Here is a 25,243-nt window from a genome sequence, read left to right on the forward strand (position 1 = left end):
GGCTCGCCTTTTAAATACGACTCTTTTTCTTCTTCGCAATAAATCAAAAGTTTACTCATAATAATTCAAACATCATTTCGTATTGTTTTAGACATCTTTTGAATATAAAAAGCTTCAAATTACGTAAATTGATAGATGCGTCCAATACGAAGTGTCAAAAATGTAATGAAAAATTTGGGGGCGTTCCTAATTTGAAACCGGAAGTTCGATTAGCTGTACGTAGTTCACAGATTTGCCACGTAGCCAAGATGAAGTTGCCGGACAATAGTTACCTGAGCACTTGTAGCCATTAGACTCGAGAGCAAATTGGCCCTTCTTGCAAACATCACAAGGTTTCAGTGCACCAAATGCCAATGCATCAGCCAATCTGTCCAACAACTGTGAAAAAAATATAAATAAATTATTTTCATACCAAATATTATCAAATATCTAAAACACCATACAAACAAATAATAAAAGTGCAATTAAAGATATGAATGACTTACAGTTTCTAGTGATGTAGGAACACCCTGCTTGTTGTATTCCATGAGAGTGCGCATATCATTTTTATTGAATCCAGACTGTAGACTATCCCTGCATTTCAAATAATATAATTTTAAGAACTAACAATACACTGAATATTATAGAAACAGTGGGACCAAGCTGCCAAATCATTTCAACTGATTTATGTAATAAATTAAATTCAGTCTACCAACCTATATTTGAAAACAAGTTTGTTTTGTTCTTGTAATTGTTTATCTTTTTTGTCAGTAAGCTGTTGTTCATTTTTATCTTTTGGTTCTTCTTTCAATTTTTTGACAGGTACATCATCTTGGTTCATTGCACTAAAATTAGTTAATATATGAGTGAAATACAAAGTTAGTATGTAATACAAACGGCCAATTACAGTAAGAATATTTAAATAGTGAAAGATTATTGAAACTACTTACGGTAACTCTTTTTTTATCATTACTTTGTCTTCTTTTGTAAGGCTGTTGAATCCTGGTAACAAGTCTCCTCCAGCAAAATACATAAGCTCGGAACGTGCTTCCACAAAGCATTTGACATGATGCCACAATGCTTGGCCACCATATTTTTGTCCAATTTCTGTATCAAACACTTTCTTGCTTATACGTACCTCACCCTACAAATTTACAGGATTTAACTGGTAAAATGTTGACACATAAGAAACAAGCTTATATGTATAATTTAGTACAGGGATGGCGAACCTATGGCACGCTGGTGCTGATGATTTTGCATGGCACGCGAATGTATTATGTTGAAGAGAAACATAGATGTAATTCAAAAAATATTTTTTTTTACAAAAAGTTTTACAAATACATAAATGCATATTAAATATGCGTATTTTCTTCAGTTTTTAATAATATTTTTAACAATAATATTTTATCAATCGATGCGCAAACAGAAACGGAAATTTCTGCATAAATGACAGATCGCATTGTATAAAAAATAACAGGCGGATACGCTTCAATAATAAGCATTACAATTAATTTTAATTGCATACATCGGTCCTTAGGTTTAATGTGTCACATAATAATATTATAGCACTGACCTCATCAGGCGGCGGAGGAAGCCGTGTCGCGGAGAGCAATTTTGACGTCAATTTATGCGTAAAGAACCAAACTAGGTAGGTATGATAGTAATGTAATAAATGTAAAAATAAATAATGTAAATCAAGAACACATTTACTTAAAAATTTTGAACTTTTTAAATAGAATTCTTAAAACTATTTTTCATTTTTTTCCTGCTCGGCACGCAAGAGTCAAAAAATAATATTTAAGAACTTTTGGAACGCGTACGTAAAAAGGTTCGCTAGCCCTGATGTAGTAGAGTTAAGTCTCTTTATTTGACATTACTATATAGACTCAATATTTAAAAAGTATTCGATACTGAATTTACTAGGTTTTAATGTACTTTTAGCTTTTAAATATTGTGAATTCAATTGTTATTCTGTAACATTAATTTGTACAAAAGTTCATTAATATACCTACACTACCTACAGTAAATTTTCACAAAATATAGTATAAATGTATCGTTTCTCCGTCCTTTCCTCACGTAAGGACCATGACCACTCTGAAATGCAGCTATTGAGCGGCCAAAAATCTCATAAATACATCATTGGAAATGATACTCGTGTTATGCAATTTCTGAAAATAAATATTAAATTACCTTAGTGATCTTTATTTCACAAACTTTGCAACCCGCTCGGCTTGACTTGGAATATTCCACTGTAAAATCTTTAAGAGCCGCCAAAGACGATGTATCATCAGAGTGTGGTCTTTTCGTGGCTTTGCCTTTTTTCCCTTTAGCTACGGGCATAACAGCTCCAGAGCCACATTTTTCTGAAATTTACATATTTTTTTGGATAAATATGGCTTTTAGTAGTAGCCAGCTTTATTGGAATATTACAAAACACAAAACGACATTTAGTTTGAGCAGTGTGTAGGAGCATCAATAGCAATCAATGATAAGCTATTTCACACTATTACAAGTGACCCCCAAATTCAAATAAATTTATGTTTATACATAATCACAAGAAAACTTTTGATTTGAAGCTTGGTGGAGTGGACACTAGAATGTTTGCCTATTATTCCGTAGCATTGATTGAGATAACCAACATTTACTTGTTAGAATTCTATTTTACAATAGTATTCCACAATAATTACTATATTATACTCCATAGCTTTAGGTACAGTGTTATCACTATTATCAAGACAAGTAAGTAGTTAGTATTGATAACAGTGTTACAACCAAAATAGATATTGACTAAAAAACTAAATATGTACATAGTGGAATTTTATTTCATTATACTGTTGTATTATTATAGGTTGCAGGTTCAAACCATGTAGGTGAGTCAAATTCACATGTTTCTTTTCAACCATTATGCATATTTGGAACCAATGGGTTGAGTGCACGATATAACCAATCCCCATACAAATAAATTATTAACCGGTTCCATGACTTCAGCGAATTTTCTCGCTCTCTGAGGCCGTGATCGACAGGCCAAACTTGCAAATTTCACGAGTTATCTCGTCCGACTTTAAACTCCAATTACTTGTCACTGTCGATTGATTGGCATAATCTAAAAAATTAAACACAGTGTTTGAATAATTATGAAATACTAAGCCAGAAATTATCGATATTATAGAGATTTTAGTAAGAGCTTTGCTCTACATTCAACGTGTGTGGTTAAAAATCTGCGGCCTGTCAGATACTGCCATAGTAATACGTGAGACAGAAAAGGTTAAGATACCTTCACACTGTCTGTATTCTCCATCTTGGAATGATAATTTACTTTTTTTAAGCCAAGACTTTGCTTGAAGGTTCAATGCTTCCATAGAAAAAAATCCTTTCTAATATATTATACAATTCAATTATGTCGACTCCGATTTACCGAAAACCAACTAATATAAATCATTTACATTTAATAAGGTCAAATTTCATGCCAGTAAGTTCAAATAAGTATTTTCGTTAATCATAAGATTTTTTTTTTTTTAAATAATTGTTGTCTCTATGTCTCTGATGCTATTTCACACCTGAACTTCTTTTGCCTTCGAGGTGACAGAAGTAACCCCACCCCCATAGAAAAGGCTACACGAACAATACCGTGATATAGGTATGTCAGGCCGTAAAAATAGTTTGGGAGGGTCAATTATGAACAAATGAGTCGCTTAGAATCATAACTCACATATTGCAATTTTGTCGTTTTTTAGTTAAATATGCCAAGTGATTCTAAATGAATTAATCTATATACCGAAAAATAGTTGAGTATTAAAAGTCAATTTAAACCATGTGAAAATCGTTGACAAAGTTCATTGTTGGTGTAATATGTCGTATATTTCGAAGAATAGAGTTTTGTCACCAACGCCTTCCTAACCAATCGGGGAGCTCTATTTCTCATAGTATGCTGTATGTCTGCAACGTTATGAGTATTAGGTATATATATTTAAAAAAAAAAAAAAGTTATTCGACTCTCTCACTCATTAATATTCTAGGGAGTTCAATACTGTTCTTCTAATTACAAAAAATAGTGCTCTGTTGGTTTTTAGCGATTATCTCAAAACTTGATTTTTGGAATATGTAAGTTATGATTCTAAGCGACTCAAATTATCTATAATATTTTTTTATTGATTTTTAAGGCGGCGGGAGGGGGTAGGATCAAGAAAATTTAATAGGTAACACTAACTTCCACATACTACTTATAGCTTTTCATCGCTTTCCAGGTACACTTCCCATAAACAGACACTCCGCATTTTGGACCTAGCAATAACACCTGGCCTGCAGGTATAACTAAGGGTGTTCACGTACGAGTTATTGCGACCGGTCGCATCCATAGGTGGTTATCGATTGCGCGTGGCTTAACGGTCATAATTATTTAAATTGTTACTGTCGCATACTGCATTGGAGTATTAGATGCGGCAGATAGTTCCACCAAGTTTATTTATGATCGCCACGGGTTTTATAGTAGCCACAGATCTTGCGGGTTGTAGAACGCCATTCGAGCAAGTTGCGTTACGATCCTCAGTCACAGATTGCTGACGAAGAATAAGAACTAATATTATTCCATTGACTTAATAATTTGTATTTCATTTTCCAGTTTTGGGGGGATCCGGACCCGAAAACTCCCCTTTGTGTGCACGCCTCAAGTATGTACATACACATAATCAATGAAAACAAGCAAACAGCTGCTGCTGTCAATGACATTAAATTATCCAATCAGTAAAAACATATTAATTATTTTCTTAGATAACAAACACATAGGTAATAATATGTTGCAATAAGAATGCTCAGATCTCAATAATAACATAATTTTATTTTCAATTACGTATGCACCAGGTAAACTAATACTTTGCTTTATGGTCAAGACACATTCCTGGAGATTGTCCATAAAGCAAAGCACCCTATAAAAATTATTTATTTCCATAGAATCAGTTCCAATTTTAGAAGTTTTTAGTTGAACTTGCATTTTAATTATTTCAAAATAACATTTTACAGAAATATGTGGACTGGCTGAAAGCGGCTTAAGCGTCGGCCTATAGCGTCGTGAGTCCCAGCTTCGAATCCTGGGTCTGGCAAGTACACAAATTGAAAATTAAGTCAGAGTACGGACCTAATAGGTTGAGCAAGTGGATGACATCCATTTCTCGTAAAAACAAACCTCCACTCTGTGTAGGCCCATATGATCTTATTGGTATCGGACATGGTCGGAAAAAAAATTTAGACTGCTTAGACAAAAGTCATTTTTACGAAGTGCTTATATTTGATAATCACAAGTTTTACAATAAAATACATGTTCTGTGAAAAGGAAGTAAACCACAATTGCTGATTATTATCTAAATTCTGATTTTAATTTAAAAAAATGATGGACGTGTCAAATTTATCTCTACAAAAAACGAGTCACCCTCAACAATGAAATTATTAATCACTGTATACATTTGTTTTTACATTGCTGCTTCTTTTGAAGGTTATATTGTGACATGTCAAATGATTTTTTTACAGTTTTTTTAATAAAAATGCTCATTATTTAAATTTGGATGATTGTAGCAAACTAGTAGACTAGTTAACAAAAAGTTGTAACATAACATCAATCAATAATTCTATATAGTGTTTCTAAGGAGAATTAAGTTATACCTACGCCGATAAAAGGTTTATTTTTTCTATGGATAATGTATGATAAACCTTAAGGTGTGTACATTATAACTTAATCTATATATATAAAACAAAGTCGGGTTAGTTACACCATTTATAACTCGAGAACGGCTGGACCGATTTTTATGATCTTTGATTTGTTAGATTCGTCTTCGCCCCGAATAGCAGAATAACTATTAAAATATTGGATAAATCACGGAAAAAATACATTATGAAGACAATTCATTTTCTCATACATTTTGACATTTTGAAAAATGACCACGCGCATTCGAAAATAAAAGAAAATCACAAAAAATTTAAATCCATATACAACGATACATGACAGAAAGAATAAACAAGAAACAAATGAAAGGCGTTGTGTGCATTATCTATCCTTTGACATTTGATTCAGTTCAGCCTCAGATAATCCCGAAAGACTTTGTTGTATACTCCGGTGAATTTTGGAGGAAGTTGTCCTGCCTGAATCTTTTTTACTTCTTCAACAGCGTCCAAAAATAAAGCCAAGGATAAAATTACATGATCTCATTGCTGGTATTGCTCATTATTTACCTACCAATTTCAAAATCCATCCTTCGAACATCATTCGACAATCGATCTACGTGAATAATCGAGCCGATTACCAGCTAGGTGCGCAAATAGCTATTTCGATCGTGATTTTCAAACGGTAAGTTGCCTTCGAAGATGTTCACTTTGTGAGGTTATCAAATTTGTGATTGTGTGTGCATCGATAACTGCTTCATTATGTAATTTTGAATTATGTGATTAATTTTCCAGTGTTTATCATTTGATGATTCGTCAAAATGCTGACAACTATTTGCTGCGATTTCGTCGATTGCTTAAAATCGAGACGGAGCGCCTCACTTTCATTCGGTTGAACCAAGCCAAACTGCGATCGGAGGAGTCAGCATTATGTAATTTTGAATTATGTGATTAATTTTCCAGTGTTTATCATTTGATGATTCGTCAAAATGCTGACAACTATTTGCTGCGATTTCGTCGATTGCTTAAAATCGAGACGGAGCGCCTCACTTTCATTCGGTTGAACCAAGCCAAACTGCGATCGGAGGAGTATATCGTCACCGTTTTAGCAAAACCATCTATGTGTCACTTTTATCAAAAATGACTTTTAAATACCAAGTCATTCCTTATTTTTTTCTCTATAGGCCAGTAAAATGATCTATGTGTTGGGTAAACTCGCTCCGAAGTTATTTCAAAAAATAAAAAACAGCTATGTGTAAGGTTCAAAAACCACGGTTCACAAAAACAACTATGTGTATATTATAGTAACATATAGATGGTATTTTGATATCGAGAGTGTAATGTTTTTTTACAGTTTGGCTACACATTGTTTGTTTATATGTTATATGCTATGCATTATGGTCTTGCACGGCGGTTTGAAAGATGCTTTCTCAAAAAGAGAGACAGGAAATATTCAATAATTTCTGGAAGATGCCTACATGGTCAATAGGGTATAGGCGAGAATTAATTTAAAAGTTGGATAAACAACTACAAACGTCTCGATGACAGTGGCCAATTGAAAGCAACAATGACAGGTAATAAGAATCTGACTGAAGATAAATAATTGGTAGTGCAACCAAAAATCAAAACGGAGAGATTTGTGAAAAAATGTTACATTATGGTTGGATCTAATTCCAAAGTTCCCAGCCATTATTGCAGAGAAAATACCTCCAGGGTGTATGTGGAATCGTGTTTCCGATCCAAAATACAAATGCATGATGAATATAAAAAAATGGTCTCTGGAAAATGGTCATAAAGCAGCAGAATATACTCCAGTATATTTACCACTAAAAAATCAGTATCCACCAACCACGTAAAGATCAGTGTGCCATCACTGCCATCTGCTGTAGTTATAAAATGAAGAATGTTTCAGAAATGAAATACAATAGCCACATTGTTAAAAAAAAAAAGATGCTAGAAGACCAAAAATGAAATGAAGGAGAGTACCAGAAGTATTACTGGACGGTTAGTAATCACAATGGATCTACAAAGTGTGCTGCTATGTCCAAAACACAGGCACAAATGTATTATAAACAAAAGCTGCAACTACACAATTTCACCATATACATTCTTCATAATGTATCTTCTAATGAATTTGTCTCATCTCATCGAAAGCAGGACAATACAATGAAATAATTCTAATATCGGATGGGTGTGGATATCAAAACCGAAATAAATTATTCGCTACTGCTCTAAGTTATATCTTTAGAGAGAAAAAACATCGAGATTCAACAGCTTTTTCTGGAAAAAGGCCACACATAGAGGCCACAGTGCACATACCACCTAAGAAAAGTATTTTAAGCCTCCAATATATTCACCATCTGATTATATAGCACGTATGCGGCTAGCAAGACCAAAACAACCTTATAAAATTAATGTCATTGATTTTAAATTTTTAAGAATTATGGATAAGATTGAATCTGGATTAAGTTCAATCAGACCAGGAAAACGAATCGGAGATCCTGTTGTATATGATATTAAAATGTTACAGTATCTACCAGATGGAACAATCTTTTACAAACTCAACTTTATCAGTGCAACCGTTTGACTGCCTTTGTAATATATATAACTAGCTGACCCGGCAAACTTCGTACCGCCTCAGAATCAATAATCTTGTGTTAACTTATTAGCTGAATTAAATTCAATTAAGTTAAAATGAATACTCAAAATGAATAAGTTCAATAAATGTGCAAAAATCTAATCAAAATGAAAAGTATTTTAATTATATTGAACTGTACACACACGATGACCGCGTGGATTAAGCGCCGGTCTATAGTGTCGAGGGTCCCATGTTCGAATCCTGGGTCTGGTAAGTTCACATATTGTAATTCAATTTCAATTCAATGATGACTACCGAGCCAACCTTCAGTCGTAAATTGTGCGGTGGCAAGCCAAGCAGATCCAATGAGTTTGAAAATTCAGTTGGATAGTTGGTTGCTTCGTCTTCGTTTGTTACACAGTCGATAGATTTGAAGGAATGCAGTGGACCAACGATTTGATTTTGAATTGTGAAGTTTAAGTGATCCACATCTTTGTTCTTTACCGCAAGAATGCTCGTTCACTCAGCCAATTGTCATGTTTGTGATTAGCAATGATGTTCGGTAACACTTTGTTGATGAGTTCGTCCTTAGTTGAGAAGAAATTGGAAAAATTCAGCGGAAACGAAATCAATCCGCTCGATTCATCGACAGGAACACGGCCGTTACCGATAGTCAGCAATTGCTTGGAGAAATCTTCGGCAGATGGATCGTTTAGCAATGCAACTCGCATGTTTGTCGGCAGCTGAAGTGTCTTCACATAGTGCCACAGAGTCGATGATTTGAGGCAAGCATTTAATTCATCAGCAGCGGTCAATCTTGGAAGTCGAGTGTTTGGCAAAAATCCCCAGATAGTAGAATCATTGCGCCTCCAAAACTTCTTTGAGCGCAGATCTTTCATAGTTCGATTGAGTGCTTTCAATGCGCGTTTGTGCGCCATTGTGCATCCATACCAGGTGATGATTTTACTTGCTAACAAAACTTTGGCCATTGTTGAGTATTTCGCAATGTTGCATGTCGGTTTTTCAGTCGGCAATTTCAACGTTGAATGAGGCGTTCGGCATCCTTCTAACAACGTGGCCGCTATCCCAGAAGAAGCAACTGCAACAGCATTTTCGGATCTCGCACGAACAGTAGCCAAAATCAATGACATGAGGAATGTCTTCCCCGTTCCATCGGGCGCGTCGAGGAAAAATAAGCCACCATTTCCATCATCAATTGCTTTCATTAACGTATCGTACACTTCTTTCTGTTGATGGTTCAACAGTGGTACATTCGTTCGAACTGATTGGTTCAATGCATCTCGATCATATTCACGATCACGTTCCAATTCTTGATTGAAAGCGTCGTTCATTCCACGATGTGGCGTTGGCATTCCTAACTTGACTAAAAAACTGCCGCACATGAGGTAACACATGTATTCGATCAAAAGCAAAGCCTGGTTATGTATCTCCTCATTCACCTCGAGATCGGGATTCCCTGAACTGACACAAATTCGATGTAAAATGTCTTCTGACATGTCATCCTTTCACTTGTTCCACAGTTCAGGTGGATTCGATGGGAAGCATGTCGAAATAATGATATCAAATAATGTGCGTATCTGACTTGGAGATGCAGCAACAATTGCTTCAGCGATTATCATATCCCAATGAGTATCGTTTCAAGCAAATTGAGCTGTTGACATGAAGCACGAAATGTTGGGCACACTACACCATTGACAGTTAGACATTTCCACCATATTTCCACTATCATTCTTTCTTTTGTTTGTTTGTTTCTTATTTATTGTTTCTGTCATGTATCAGAGATGGCGTTGTATACGGATTTAATTTTTTTGCGATTTTCTTTTATTTTCGAATGCGCGAGGTTTTCATCGTTCAAATTCATCGATGTCAGTCAAAAGCCTTTCCATACAAAATGTATGAGAAAATTAATTTTCTTCATAATTTATTTTTTCCGTAATTTATCCAATGTTTCAATAGTTATTCTGCTATTCGGAGCGAAGACAAATCCAACAAATCAAAGATTATAAAAATCGGTCCAGCCGTTCTTGAGTTATAAATGGTGTAACTAACCCGACTTTGTTTTATATATATAGATGAATCATTGCCAATATCGCAGTCGAAATACATACATCTTCAGGAATTAAAAAGTGTAATAGAGAAAGATCACCACTATTTCTACGATAACCTAACATTTAAACCTGCTAATAGAAAGTAAACGAACTTATAAATATAATATCATCTCACTATTGCATTAATAATTAATAAAATGATATTGCAATTTATCACTAACACACTATGTATATTTCAACTATTATTTATGTAACAGTTTTTCATGAATTTATTATTATTCACATTTTGATGAATAAATTAAACTATGTGTATTTACAAAACGGTCAAAACAACTTATGTGACATCACAAACTGTATTTTTATTATTTTTGTAATAAAAATAAAAGATTTTTGTAAACAAAATAATAATCTTAGACCATTTTCTGATTATAATAAAGCATTCTTCATAATTTTAATGTTTAAATGTAACATTATTTTTTTATTCAGTTTTATCCTTCTCCTGCACAATTTGAGAAAGTGCACATAGATGGTTTTGCTAAAACGGTGACGATATTCATTTACGCGATGCAATCAGCACCGTAGGAGATGCAGCTAATGTTTGTCGATTGACTATTCTATCGGCGATGTACATTGGCAGCCCACGTCATATGCATGAATATGCGCAAGATGCAATGAAATATGTTCGTCATTACGGTCGTCCAGATCTATTCATCACCTTTACATGAAATCCGAAATGAATAGAAATTGTTCAACTGCTACTCCCCGGACAAACATCAAGTGATCGGCACGTGTCTTCAAACAAAAAATCCTGTCGCTGATGAACTACATTGTTAAGCATCGCGTCTTTGGGAAACTCGATGCTGGATTTATTCGATTGAATGACAAAAACGAAGCTTGCCGCATGCACACATTCTTATTTAGTTAGTCGAAAGAATTCGACCAGACCAAAAAGATGACATCATATGTGCTGAGATTCCTGATCCCGAAACCGATCCAGACCTGCATGATGTTGTAATTACTTAAATGATTCATGGACAGTGTGGCGCCATCAACCCCCCCCCCAATCAGCGTGCATGGTCGACGGCAAGTGTTCCAAGCGTTATCCATGAAGTTTAACGGCGGAGACTATCACTGCCAATGATGGTTATCCACTGTATCGGTGTCGATTACCCAATGATAACGGTAGAACTATCACAACGAAAATGAAGTGAAACGATATTGTGGTCGACAACACTTGGATTGTTCCGTATTCGCCACTTTTTTCCAAAACATTCAAGGCGCATTGCAACGTGGAGTTTTGCAATTCAGTGAAATCCATCAAATACATCTGCAAATATGTCAGCAAAGGCAGCGATATTGTAGTTTTTGGCGTTCAAACTCCCAATACCAACGATGAAATCACGCACTATCAAATTGGTCGATATGTGAGCTGCAATGAAGCAATTTGGCGTATTCTCTCATTCCCCATTCATGAACGTCATCCAACTGCTGTACATTTGGCGGTGCATCTGGAGAATGGTCAACAAGTTTATTTCAACGCATCGAATGTTGCTCAACGTGCTGAAATATCTCCAGCGCCAACATTGACCAGTTTCTTTTCGATTTGCCAAAGCGATCCGTTTGCACGAACGTTGTTCTACTCTAAGATGCCACGTTATTACACTTGGAACGCTTCATCGAAGAAATTTCAACGTCGGAAGCAAGGCGATGCGGTTCCTGATCATCCGGATGTGCATTCTACTGATGCTCTTGGTCGCATTTACACAGTTCATCCGAAGAATGGCGAATGATTGTACTTGCGGTTGTTGCTGGTAAATGTTCGTGGGCCGACATCATTTGAATCACTTCGAACTGTCAATGGTGTAGTGTGCCCAACATTTCGTGCTGCATGTCAAAAGCTCAATTTGCTTGAAAATGATACTCATTGGGACATGACAATCGCTAAAGCATTTGTTTCTGCATCTCCAAGTCAGATACGCACATTATTTGCTATCATTATTTCGACATGCTTCCCATCGAATCCACCTGAACTGTAGAAAAACTACAAAGATGACATGTCAGAAGACATTTTACATCGAATTCGTGTCATTTCAGGGAATCCTGATCTCGAGGTGAATAAGGAGATACATAACCAGGTTTTCCTTTTGATCGAAGACATGTGTTACCTCATGTGCGGCAGTTTGTTAGTCAAGTTAGGAATGCCAATGCCACATCGTGGAGTGAATTACGCTTTCAATCTAGAATTGGAACGTGAACGTGAAAATGATCGAGATGCATTGAACTAATTAGTTCGAACGAATGTACTAATGTTGAACCCCCAACAGAAGGTAGTGCACGATACGTTAATGAAGGCAATTGATGATGGAAATGGTGGCTTATTTTTCCTCGATGCGCCCAGTAGAACTGGGAAGACATTCCTCATGTCATTGATTTTGGCCACTGTTCGTGCGAGATCCGAAATTGCTGTAGCCGAACGGCTCATTCAGCGTTGAAATTGCCGTTAAACCTTCAAACGACTGAAAAACCGATATGCAATATTGCGAAACATTCAGCAATGGCCACAGTTTTGGTAGCAAGTAAAATCATCACCTGGGATGAATTTAGAATGGCGCACAAACGCGCATTGTGAGAGATGTTTTGGAGGCGCAATGATTCTACTATCTGGCGATTTCTGCCAAACACTACCAGTCATTCCAAGATCGACCGCTGCCGATGAAATAAATGCTTGCCTCAAATCATTGACTCTGTGGCGCTATGTGAAGAACCTTCAGCTGACGACAAACATGCGAGTTACATTGCTAAACGATCCGTCTGCCGAAGATTTCTCTAAGCAATTTCTGACTATCGGTAACGGCCGTGTTCCTGTCGACGAATCAAACGGATTGATTTCGTTTCTGCTGAATTTTTGCAATTTCGTGTCAACAATTGGTCGAGTGAACGAGCAATTCTTGCGGCAAAGAACAAAGATGTGGATCACTTAAACTTCACAATTCAAAATCAAATCGTTGGTCTACTGCATTCCTTCAAATCTATCGACTGTGTAAGTGCTCGGCCGTAGTAATTTGGCGGGCGTGGTGCGGCGGCGTCTTGCGAAACTCAAACGTATAGCCATGTGTATTATGCCCGAAAAAAGACACTGTCTAAGAACATTTTACACACGGTTATACGTTTGAGTTTCGCAAGATGCCGGCGCGCCACTCCCGCGCGACCACTACGTTCTTGCACTAACAAACGAAGACGAAGCAACCAACTAGCCAACTGAATTTTTAAACTCATTGGATCTTCCTGGCTTGCCACCGCACAATTTACAACTGAAGGTTGGCTCGGTAGTCATCATGCTTCGAAATCTGAACCAACCAAAACTATGTAATCCATTTCATTTTGGTTTGATTTTTGCACATTTATTGAACTTAATTCATTTTGAATATTCATTTTAACTCAATAAAAAAATGAATTTAATTCAGCTAATAAGTTAACACAAGATTATTGATTTCGAGGCGGTACGAAGTTCGCCGGGTCAGCTAGTATTTAATAAAGAAAAATACATGATATGCATTATCTATTAGAATAGATATTAACTATTAGTTGCAGTATAAAAGTATTGGTAAAAGTCGCCTGCGGCGCTATTATACTTCATGGCCATGAACATTTTCAATTACTTATATAATTGTGCAATATATTTTTTGATTATTATGTGTCGATACTCGACAGCTCCATTATTAAAGTGGATGTATTGAAAATCGCCAATAATTCACTGTATAAGTACCCTTAATTTGAACTAAAACACAATTTGAAAAACGTTAATGTAGTGTTTCACACTGCCTTTAATCTTAGCGGTAGGTAGGGGGCCCGCCAAATATCCTAGCCTGAGGGCCCGTTTCAGGATATGGGGACCATGGTGTAGGTACACCGAGTGCAATAGACAACGAGAAATTAGGCTGTGAAGAAGAAAAAGAGCCTATGGGACTAATTTACATTCTCCTCCTTGGGCCCCCCCCCCCCCCCAATATTAAATCCTGGGTGCGCCACTGGTACCTCCACTCAGTCCCGTTGAATATAACAAGACACCAATAACTTCTAAATACCTGACTTCAATATAAGCTAAGCTAACCTAACAAAAAAAATCATTTGACTAATTAGTTTAATCAATATGTATCTAAACAAATCTCGACAAGAGTCCCAGAAAAGAGTCTAGCTAGAATATGATTATAATATTAGGTTGGATTGGTTAATAAAGAATCGGTTAGGTAGATATAATATTAAAATTAAATAGCATGTCTTGTTACCTATTGTAGTTTTCAAACGTTCTTGGTCATCGTATCTCAGCGAAGCATAGTTGCCAATATCTCCTACACTTTTTGGACGCTGCCGAGCAAAGAAGCAAGTCTCATGGTGCCAGTTGGGTTGTTTTCCATCAAAAAATGGGGACTGAAATGCGAAAACTCACTATAATATGATATGATATTACATTACGTCTAATAACACGTACTTAATTACCATGTCCAAATTGACGCCTTCCTTATTAATAACATTTGCGCCGGAATAGCGCTGAACAGACATTATAAGCGACACAGAAAAAGAATCGGTAGTATAGAAGTTATAGTAAACAAACAAAATCGCAGTGTTTATTGACAAAATATAGGCATTACCTGAACCATGACGGCAATTCGTAAACTGCCTTGAGGAATGTTCGTTTTGCATCCTTTGCAACCAGCTCTGCCAGTCTTGGCATATTCAGCCTGAAAGGGTAAATCCTCTGCCATTACGGTGAATACGCTCTATCAATTTGAATTGAAAAGTCGAGAAGGTAGTGACAGTGACAGCTGACAGGCGAAGCAACACAAATTAAATGAATGAACAAGTCCGCACTTGTCGTTACCGAAAATGGTGGATTACCGCCGAAATTCGATGCTGCCAGTCGATAAAATAGGGCTTAAGGGCGGTTAAGCCGCGTTGAATCGGTCCATAGACTAATATAATGAATCGGTCTATGTACACTTGGACCGAGTGTCATCCAAGCGCACTCGTATGAGACATATTCATACTAATTAGATATCCAAGCTAACTTGGATGAGTAGGACGCGGTCCGAGTAGCTTGGATAGGAATAATTAGTATGAAGCTGTCGCTTGGATGGCACTCGGTCCAAGTGTACTTGGACCGTGTCAACGCGCTTTTAACCAATATTCAAACATTTCAAAATACTTCAGTTGAATACCTACCAAACAGGTTGAACGGTAAACAAAATCTGTCGACAATTTTGTATAATCAGACATTGACGTGATCAACCAGCTAACAATATCAATGAGTAAAAACCGACAACACTATTTTCCATTTAACGTGCAGCTGATCCATCAAGAAACCAAAATACAGCGGTTAAAAGTATGCATTATATAAACTCAGTCTAACGTATGGGTCAAAATATCGCATGATATTTTTGATCTGTTCATATAGGTACCTAGGTACTACCAGAGAGATTGAACCTCTTTGGGTACTAGGGTACCTACATAGTTTTAGGCATGCACAACTATTTTGTTGTACCTGGTTTACTTTAGATTTTATAGTTTTTCAGAATCGTGTAGATACCTATTGAGTAAACGCATTATTTTCTCATAGGTAGGTAGGTACCTACCTATTGTTTACAAAATAATACAAAGAAAACTTAATCAGATAGTTATATTCTCTCTTGTGGAAACAGTGGAAAATGTAGTACCTACGTACTTATAGAAAAATATTTAAATGGAAAACCTTCTACTTACTTCATTTAGAACATATGGATATTAAATGGATATAAAATATTTAAATGGAAAACCTTCTACTTACTTCATTTAGCCATATCATTAACCTACTCAGAATACGTAATGATATAAAAGTAAAAGTTCCACAAGCTGCAAAATATAATAATTAATCAATCTGAGCAGTTGTATTTTCCATTCTCCTACTAGGTAGCCACGTAGGTAGGTGGGTACCTACTTTGGCAGGCTTTTATCATAGTCTATTTGGCGAAATCTGTCCGCCGCGAATAATTCCCTGTCGACAGAGTTCCCGAAAATCGCAGCGAATATTCGCTGCAAATTCGCACTCAAGACGCAAGGCGGTCGCGCCAGCGTGCTCTACCCCGTAAGCTAATACGAGCTTGATTGGCGAATAATTCGCTGCGAATATTCGCTTTGGTGTGTGGAGACCTAAATATAATTTTATGCCTGCGCTCCATTGGCACACAAGTCAGACGATATACAGTCTTCGGACTTGTTTTCGCGTGGAGCACCCCAGATCTGCGGACTTTTTAATCAGCAGACCAGGCTCATTGGATTTCAAACATAATATTTTACTCTCCGAGTTGCCAGATTTCGTCCGTCAATCACTACGTAAATTCGAATTGACATTAACACGCAATCATTCGGACCAAAGAGATTAGACTGTGGAGAGTGAACATATCGTCATTTATTTTTCGTACGAACACGTACGAAGCAATACGAAACAGAAAAAAAGTCTGTTGGCATTACTGTAAGCTGCTACTTCACTATCGTTTGCTTTTGTGTTGTAAAAAAACATGGCGGATATTGTTATTGTTAAAGATTTCAGGTCCATTTACCTGAAGCACCCAATGTTAAAACTCCAACTTTTTTTGTGTGCATTTGTTTGTGCATCGTTAGTGCACGTTTGTGCACGATTTTTTTCGTTTGTGCACCTATAATAACCGAAAAATTCCAATTTCAAATTGGATGTTCCAGCTAAACGTTGGGTCACCCAATGTTGAATTTTTAACTTTTTTTTAGTGCATTCGTTTGTGCATCGTTAGTGCACGTTTGTGCACGCGTTTTTTTCGTTTGTGCACGCACATTAAGGGGGTTATTTGCATTTCAATTTGGGTGACCCAGCTAAATGCTGGATACTTGTGTCACTAAACTTGGATTTTTTCAAAATTTAAATTGTAAACACTAGTGCGTTGGTAGTGAACGTTAGTGCATGATTCTTTTTTGTCTTTTCATCTGTATTCAGCGCGCTATTTAATTTTTAAGTTTGTATGCAAAACCTGACTGCGTGGGTTTAAAAATATTTCTCTTAGTAAAATCTCTTGTCGCATAGCTAATGCGCAATCCTGCATACTTTTTTTATTTTTTTCTGATATAGTGCGTGAGTTATTCGATATGATATATTTGATGAACGTTAAGTAGAACCATCCAACAAACTTTTTAAATTTTTTATTAGGTCATCAATTTGCCTATTATTAGCTTACGTTTGTGCACGTGCTTTTTTTGTTTTCGAGATTATATCGTGAGAGATATTAGTTCTCTAAATTCAGTGACTTGATACTTGAACAATTAAATTTGCTTTAAAAAAAATTTGTTAAGTGCATACGATTATGTATATTTATTTAAAATTTTAACACGATTTTTCAAATTTTTATCTTTTATATTAATCTAGAAAATTAAATTTGAGTGGCCGTCAAGTTTTAACACCAAACATTTTTTTTCCACATTTTTTAAATGCATACCTTTGAATAATTTAATTATATGATTTTTCATATATTTCTTTTTGTTTTTCCATGTGAATTACGCGAAAAATTCGCATTTTTCCATTTTCACTAAGTACCCCGTCAAAATATCCCGAACAAAAACAATCGTCTGATGGTCTGAAACGATGGTCTGGTCAAAAGAGTTTCGCAAAACAGCCAATACGGCTCCTATCTACCTGTTTTCCATACTAATTAATGATAATCAACATCTTCGTGCTTCAATTTGGAAAGCACCTGTATATATTTTTATTGGTGCGTTGTCAAAATATATATTTTGCAAAGCCATTCGCAACAGTCATAGCTGTCACCAAAAACTGTTTTCACCACTCCAATGTCACAATATAATAATATTATACTATTTATTGTTATTTATCTTACAAATTATTGATGGCTTTCACTGTATCTTTAGACCTCGTGCGTTCATAAATGTTTCGTTATGCATTAATTTATGACGAGCAAGCTTTATATCCAACGCTAGTTACTTTAAAATCCCAATTTGAAGTAAGTTTAATAATAAGACAACCAATAAACAAAATTATAAGTAGATATTATCCACCTTTTCGAATGACAGCGTATGAATCATGTATAATTAATAATTATTTAATATTTGTATTTTATCATATATTGTCTATGATTATATTATGTATACTAAGTTTGTTGTCGTTGCCTATCATACGTCAAAATCTTCTGTCACATGAGATGCGCCTTTCATCTTTAGGGTACTGGAAATACTATTTAATACAAGTTTATCCGTCTATTTACCACATCCCTGCTTAAGCAATTATAGTGGATAATTATTGTTCTCCCTAGAATTTTCCCAGCACCTAGTAACTACATTGAAGTATTCTATGGTAACAATGTCAAGATAACGTCGATATTTTTTTCATTTCCTAATACGCATCATTTTCTACACACCCAGTGCCGTGGTCAATATTGATGGATGAGCCATAATGCACCAGCACCTATGCCACATACGCTCCACGAAAATAACTAGGATGCCATCTGAACTGAGAGAATCATACTCTGTTTAACACTGTCATGAGGCTTGTAGCTCTATAGCACACCGGTGCGCCGCTAGACGTTGGTAGGTGTGTCGCGGTGCATTGCTTGCAAAAAAACAAATAATTTTGTATATTATACGATAATTAGTTAATAACAAAATTTGCGTACATATAAAAATATATGTTCGGTACTTAATATATTTTAGCACCTGCATGAACTTAATAAAACAATGCAAAGTCAGAATGAAAATAATATATTGACGTGCTCTGATAAACTAGAAGGAGTTAAGACAAGGATCTCTACAAATGTATCAAAGGACCTACCAGACCACCATTAAAAACAAGCAATTAATTTTGGATCCGTCTCAAAAACAATTAACTTTGCAGCAAAAGAAATTTCATCATTACATTCATACAATCAATACGACTGGATTCGAAACCCTTTCGCAACCAATGCCGAAAATTCTATGGAAGCGCTTTCTCTATAAATTTGAGAGGAATTAGTTGAATTGAGAAACGATGGGACTCTAAAAACTGAATTTTGCAGATGTTCCATTGGCTATTTTCTGGATTTCGGTTAAAAAAGAATATTCTTGGATTTCCGACAAGGCTATTGCAGTTCAGCTACCATATCTACGATATATGTGTGCAAAAGTTTTTCAACTCAAGTTATAATTAAAAATTTCGAGAATGTAGTATAACCAAGAACTTCGGGTTGCTTTTTCAAATATCAAGTCAAAAAATATATAAAACTTTTACCTTCATTGAAAGAAGCTCAGGTATCACATTAATTTGTTATTAATACAAATACATGCAAATGTATATTTAGTTCTTCCTCGTCTGTTATGTATATTTAATTATGTATCAACTAAAAAAACATAAACTAATGTTATTTTGGTGCATGGCCCCCACAGGGTGGGGGACTGATAGGCCTCTAGCCTAGGGGACCAGGCTCAGGGGTGGGACTGCGTGGCAGGTCAACCAGATAAGTAAGATAAACATAAATTACAAATTTGCTCATATATTAAAAATAATTGACTGCAGCGCTATTTTACTACGCTGGTATTAATAATTTAAAACATTCGATTGTAGGTTACAATAATGATTTATTATTATTGTGTCAATATTCGACAAACAAATATTCTTAACCAGACAACTAACCATAATTCAAGTGGATGTATTAATAAATACAAACATTCAATACCATTAATTATACCTCAAACACCATTTTAAAAACTCTATTTTAGAGTATCACACTGTCTTTAACCTTAGCGATAGGTAGGGGGGGCAAATATCCTAGTCTGGGGTCCCCCTTCAGGATGTGGGGTCCATGTTTTGGTGTATAAATTGTTTTACATGCGGTGTGTCACTGTCTTCTGTGAAGACCTGTGGTGTGTCGTGGGTGAGAAAAGGTTGCGGGGCATTGATTTACATACCGGAGCAAGTCAGTTTACAGGAAGCCAGGCGGGAACCGCGCCAATTTTTATTGCTGATTTTGGCAAAATTCATGAATACAAAAATGAAAACCTAACCTAACAAATAATCCAGTAGGTATATCAGCTATTTTCAAAATTTGTTTGCCGCTGGCTTCCTATAAACCGACAAGAACAATATACCTACCTACTTGCACTGTTTGAAAACACCTCAGAAACATTGGTACTTAAAAAAATAAGACACCTGACAGAATTCGAACCTGTATACATTGAATTCTGGCCGATGCGCTTTACCAATTTAGTCACCAGTATTATATCCAATTACGGCATAACTAGCCGTAATGTGACTGAAGCTTTTTACAAATTATGCTAGTATTATTGACCTTTGCGGCTTGGTAAGAATACAATGGGACACAGCTTCCAGCGGTTCCATTAATCGAGCAGATATGTTTTAAAATTGTGTTTTATGTTCATAAAGAATGTCACCTTCACAAATATTGTGATATAGTATATTCTATAAGATCCCTTTAGAGCAGTGTGGACTCCTCCAAAAGTGCAATTAGTAATATTATCAAGGCCTGAACAAAAACGATGCATGAGTGCGAGTGGGAAAGTATTCGGCAACCTTATAATCTCTGCGACACGCGCTAGAGTAAGATAAAAGGTCTACATATGTTTGAGTTAGTTTCCAAAAGAATCGCCGACAAATTGTGGTAAATCGCTTCACGTAGCGTCGTAGCTCGTGTTACTAAATTGCTATTTTTTGTGTTAAACATAGTCATTGGTAAATATTTTTAATTATTTAAGCAGGAAAGATGGTTTTGTGTGTTGTATTAAAATATGGTAGCCGTACTGATAAGCAAAAAGATGGTATTACGTTTCATAGGTAAGTTGATACATGTTCGTGATAATTTATTTGTATATTATTATATATTTTAATATCAGTGACCTAGTTTCTTTAAAATAACTTAAATTATGGATATCTTTACCTAATGGTTGCATTTTGACCGCTTAAAAATACTATATAACGTAAAAAAAATAGAAAATTATATTTTAATTCTGAGCGTCTAGTGCGAGCACTACCGAAATGGTCTATGGTCTCGAACATTTGTAGACGAATGCGTTCGCTCGCCCACAAACCAAACGCATGGCACGCAGCTTCATTTAGCAATGCAACGGGTGGCGTCTAGATGTATCTATAGTCTATGAATATTATGCTCTCTGCGAATATAATAATATTTTATAACTTAACAGCTGAGCAAAGGAAAGGGTGAAAAAATGAAATTCAACATTTATCATAAAACATCAATTATTTATTAAAATACTTTAAACTACCTTTCTATTATCAATCATCAATCCAAGAGGTACTTAACTGGGTGGTCGACTTAAACTTAAAAATGTAAGGAGGTGTAACGTGTAATTTCTTTGCTTGGTCTAAATATATTACAATAAATCATCAATGTTATAAAGGAAAAATCATGAAATTTATGATACAAAAATTAATCAATTTTCTGTGGGTAGGTAGTTACATAGGTAAGTATTGAAAGTAATAAACTTCTGTGACCAATCAAAACGTGGGCGGACATTCTTCCAGGATGAGCACCATGGTGTAGAGTAGAGAGCCGTTACAAAGCCCAACTCGTCTGGCTCGTAGCAAAGCTATAGTGGCTTCCTGGAGTCGATTCGCATACGACACAGCTCGGGCCATGTAAATCAAATCATCCACATTATGGTGAGCGTGGAATTTGTTCAAACAATTCTCATACTGCAAACAAAAAAGCATTGATAAGATTAAGCAAACGTGATATAGATTTTATACAGAATATTACTTAAAATATTTGCTGTATAAACGTATACAACGTAGTCAATAATTTATTGTTTTTACATTTCATTGATTGTTTAACCATTAGATGGGTGAGCAGCACATTGCATAGAAAGCCTTGGGGATAGATAGCAGTGGTGAAGGGTGGAGGTAGGCTGTTAAGAACTGCCATAAATAGTCCACATTAAACTTTGTCAGTCATGCATATTTTTTTCATTGAAATAAGACAACTGACAGATGATTGGATCTACAATATGGCTGCTGCTCGCTATAAAGACGTGCTTGGTGAATTGTGAATCTGAATCTCTTAACTGTTTTACAAGTTTCACAATGCAGATAATAAACACCTCTTCTCTGAAGTGTATATTGATCTATCTAGTATCAACGATGAAACAAAGACACTGTCATGGAATGATTTTGACATGGGGATATAGGATAGGGATATGGGTAGGATGGGGGTATAGGATAGGGATAAGCATGAGACTCGGGAAAATAGGATGAAGCAGGGTCGTGGGTGGTTTTGACAATTACCTCTAAGACCTCAGTTACCTGTCCGGTTACTTCGCTCATTCGTTGGATGTTCCTGTATAATAATAAAGTACATAAAGATGGAATAAATATAACTATCTCGGATTGAGCGCCACTCTATGTTGATGCATAGAGACAATAGTGAAGGATAATTAAATGAAAAGCAAGTAGAGAAATTTCAACAATTGTATATTAATAAATAAGATAACTTGCGGGCTACAGTGTATAAAAATGTATAATTACTTAAGTGAATCACGAGCACCTAAAGCGATACAATATTTAGATAAATAAGAACAAAAACCCAAAAGCTAATTCGGTCGGTGGACCGTAACATAAATGAACAATAAATACCAATTACACAAAAGGCTCTCCAGCCTATTCGCTGCCCTCGATTCCTTCCAGGACGGAATCGAGGGGTCCGTCTTCAAACGTGGGAGAACCGGGGAGTTCCTCCGATCTCCTGGCGTGGGGGGGGCGTCCTTCAGATGATCATCGTCCACGTCTCCAAAACGTCAGGAAATCGAAAGCCCTGAGCCCAGGGTCCGAGGCTCGGAACGGGCCAAGACGTCTGCTTCCTTCGAACGATCAAGACTGAGGGATCGACTCCCGCTTCACCTTCGTGTAAAAAGCCCGCTCTCTCCTATAGCGCCGGAAATAGTGTCGCGAACTCCGTACAAACTATTCCGTGCGCAGGCGTGGTCCGGTCGTACTTTTGTGTAGTGTTGCCCTCGTAAAGACTTCCTTGACTTAGTGTGTTATGTTATAAAATAACATGACAACACATGACAAAATGACTAAGATGGTTATACATATATATTATATCTTTAAAAATGAAAGTTTATGTCTTGTATATTAATAAAAAATGGGATGATATAACTGCAAATCAGACTGCTCTAATTAAATCCAAGCTTCGATGTCATCTGGGAATTGATCGGTGACTTTCTTGAGATGTGCACGAGCTACATCTCGTTAAGATTGAAAGGTAGATTTAGCGTATAGTGATCCAAGAATTTTTATTATCTCGTAGTTGTTTGGTTGAGCCTTTATGACATTTTTGAAACATTGGGAGGCCCAGTGAAGGAATAATTGTTGAATACAATAAAACAACTTAATATATTTATACATTGGCTTTGCATGAATTATTTAAATTCGCCCACCGTACAGTATTGACAATAATAATTACAACATTATAATAATATAGACTAGAACATAAATTTCAGTCCTCATACTTGATAAAAAAATAAGAAAAAACTCAGCAATAAAGTTGGATGGCAAAATTAAAAAGTGGTCACGATCCTCAGCCATGAGTGAACGACCAAGAAGAAGGATGTATGTGGCAGTAAAGAATTATGGACCGAGAAAAATGGAGGAAGCTAAGGGAGGCCTTCATCCAACTGTAGATCGACCCCGGCTGATGATGATGACTTGATAAAAAGTTTAGTGCCCATACGCACTTGCGGCTAGCCGAAGCGGCCTGCCGCATATCGTTTTTTGTATGCCGGCTAGCCGCAGCGGCCTGCCGCAAGTGCGTATGGGTGAACAAAACAATTATTGTAAAGCAATTTTCTTAAGTGGTGAATACCAGGTCATATTCTATTATATACAAATTTTGATTCATAGATAGCATAAGGATCTCTTCGAATTTTCGTACTGACATACTAGTACTTTTTAATAGTTTAAATTAAATTATAGATTCTTCAAGATGTTACACAAGATTTAACAATGAAACATTCATCAATCTTCCATACATAACTCGAAACAGGTTCAGAAACAAACCTAATTGATAAAAATGTTAGAACATGACATGGGAATCAACCCTAGATTTATCGCATGCCAGCTGAGTCAGCTTGAGAAGATCCAAGATTTTTCGAATGGGTATTTTACTGAGGCTGTTCCAAGTTAAATATTTTCAATGAAGACTGTTACATTCTTAAATCACGTGTATTATTTAGGAATATCAACTGTTAAGCTGTGGACCCAATAGGTTGAGCAAACGATCATATATTTCTTGTAAAAAATATCTGTTATGAGACCTCTTCGTGAGGCAGCCGAGATCCACATCGGATTGTACGGCCAGTAAAAAATATATTTTTAACTGTACGCCTATACAAATATGATATAAAATATACATACATTCTCTGAATCCCCCCGATAAAATGATATACATCTGCTCGAGGCCAAAGTGCGGCAGGACAAATGCAGAAAGTGCAAACTGCGTAGCCTGGTCGCGGTTTCTCGTGCAAGTTAGTAACAGTTCTCCGCACACAACCCCTGATTCTCTGTGTTGTTATTGGACTTGGATTGTTATCCTGAAAACAAATTACAAGACAACTGAATGAACTGAACTGAGAAAAATTTTCACCCTGCTGAATTAAGCGGATAGACAAGGTTCTTGAATTACTATTATGATTACTAGATAGATGGAGCAATGAGATCTTTTTAAAATTTATGTAGAAAGGATTTTATTCTTTTCCTCATAAATTTCATTTCATACTCATGTGATATATGAAATTTATATCATAATATTTACATTAAGTATGTAATTTTATTAATCAGACATAATTATAGGTTCATATAATTTCTTCATGTTTTCTTTACAGAGACTTAACGGCCCACATGCTCAGCGTAGGTAAAAATGGAGCTTTTATGGTATTCTTTTTCTTTTTT

The 25,243-nt window shown here is 35.9% G+C and overlaps 1 protein-coding gene across 1 annotated transcript in view; it reads right to left on the minus strand.

Annotated features, from left to right (window-relative positions):
- The window catches only part of Parp1 (Poly-(ADP-ribose) polymerase), a 28,095-nt gene extending 12,920 nt beyond the window's left edge, over window positions 1-15,175 (minus strand). The window contains exons 1-7 of the mRNA XM_085952786.1: window positions 14,925-15,175; window positions 14,562-14,703; window positions 2,170-2,342; window positions 930-1,123; window positions 696-824; window positions 486-573; window positions 273-378 (exon numbers count right to left, since the gene is read on the minus strand). Of these exons, the coding sequence (XP_085808912.1) occupies window positions 273-378; window positions 486-573; window positions 696-824; window positions 930-1,123; window positions 2,170-2,342; window positions 14,562-14,703; window positions 14,925-15,038 (946 nt within the window). The 5' untranslated portion in view covers window positions 15,039-15,175. The remainder of the gene's footprint in view (window positions 1-272; window positions 379-485; window positions 574-695; window positions 825-929; window positions 1,124-2,169; window positions 2,343-14,561; window positions 14,704-14,924) is intronic.
- Window positions 15,176-25,243: the final 10,068 nt, after the last annotated feature.

This window comes from Rhyacophila brunnea, unplaced genomic scaffold, assembly GCF_057557595.1.
Source record: "Rhyacophila brunnea isolate RB1 unplaced genomic scaffold, BYU_Rbru_1.0 scaffold_3, whole genome shotgun sequence".
Classification (NCBI taxonomy): Eukaryota; Metazoa; Arthropoda; class Insecta; order Trichoptera; family Rhyacophilidae; genus Rhyacophila; species Rhyacophila brunnea.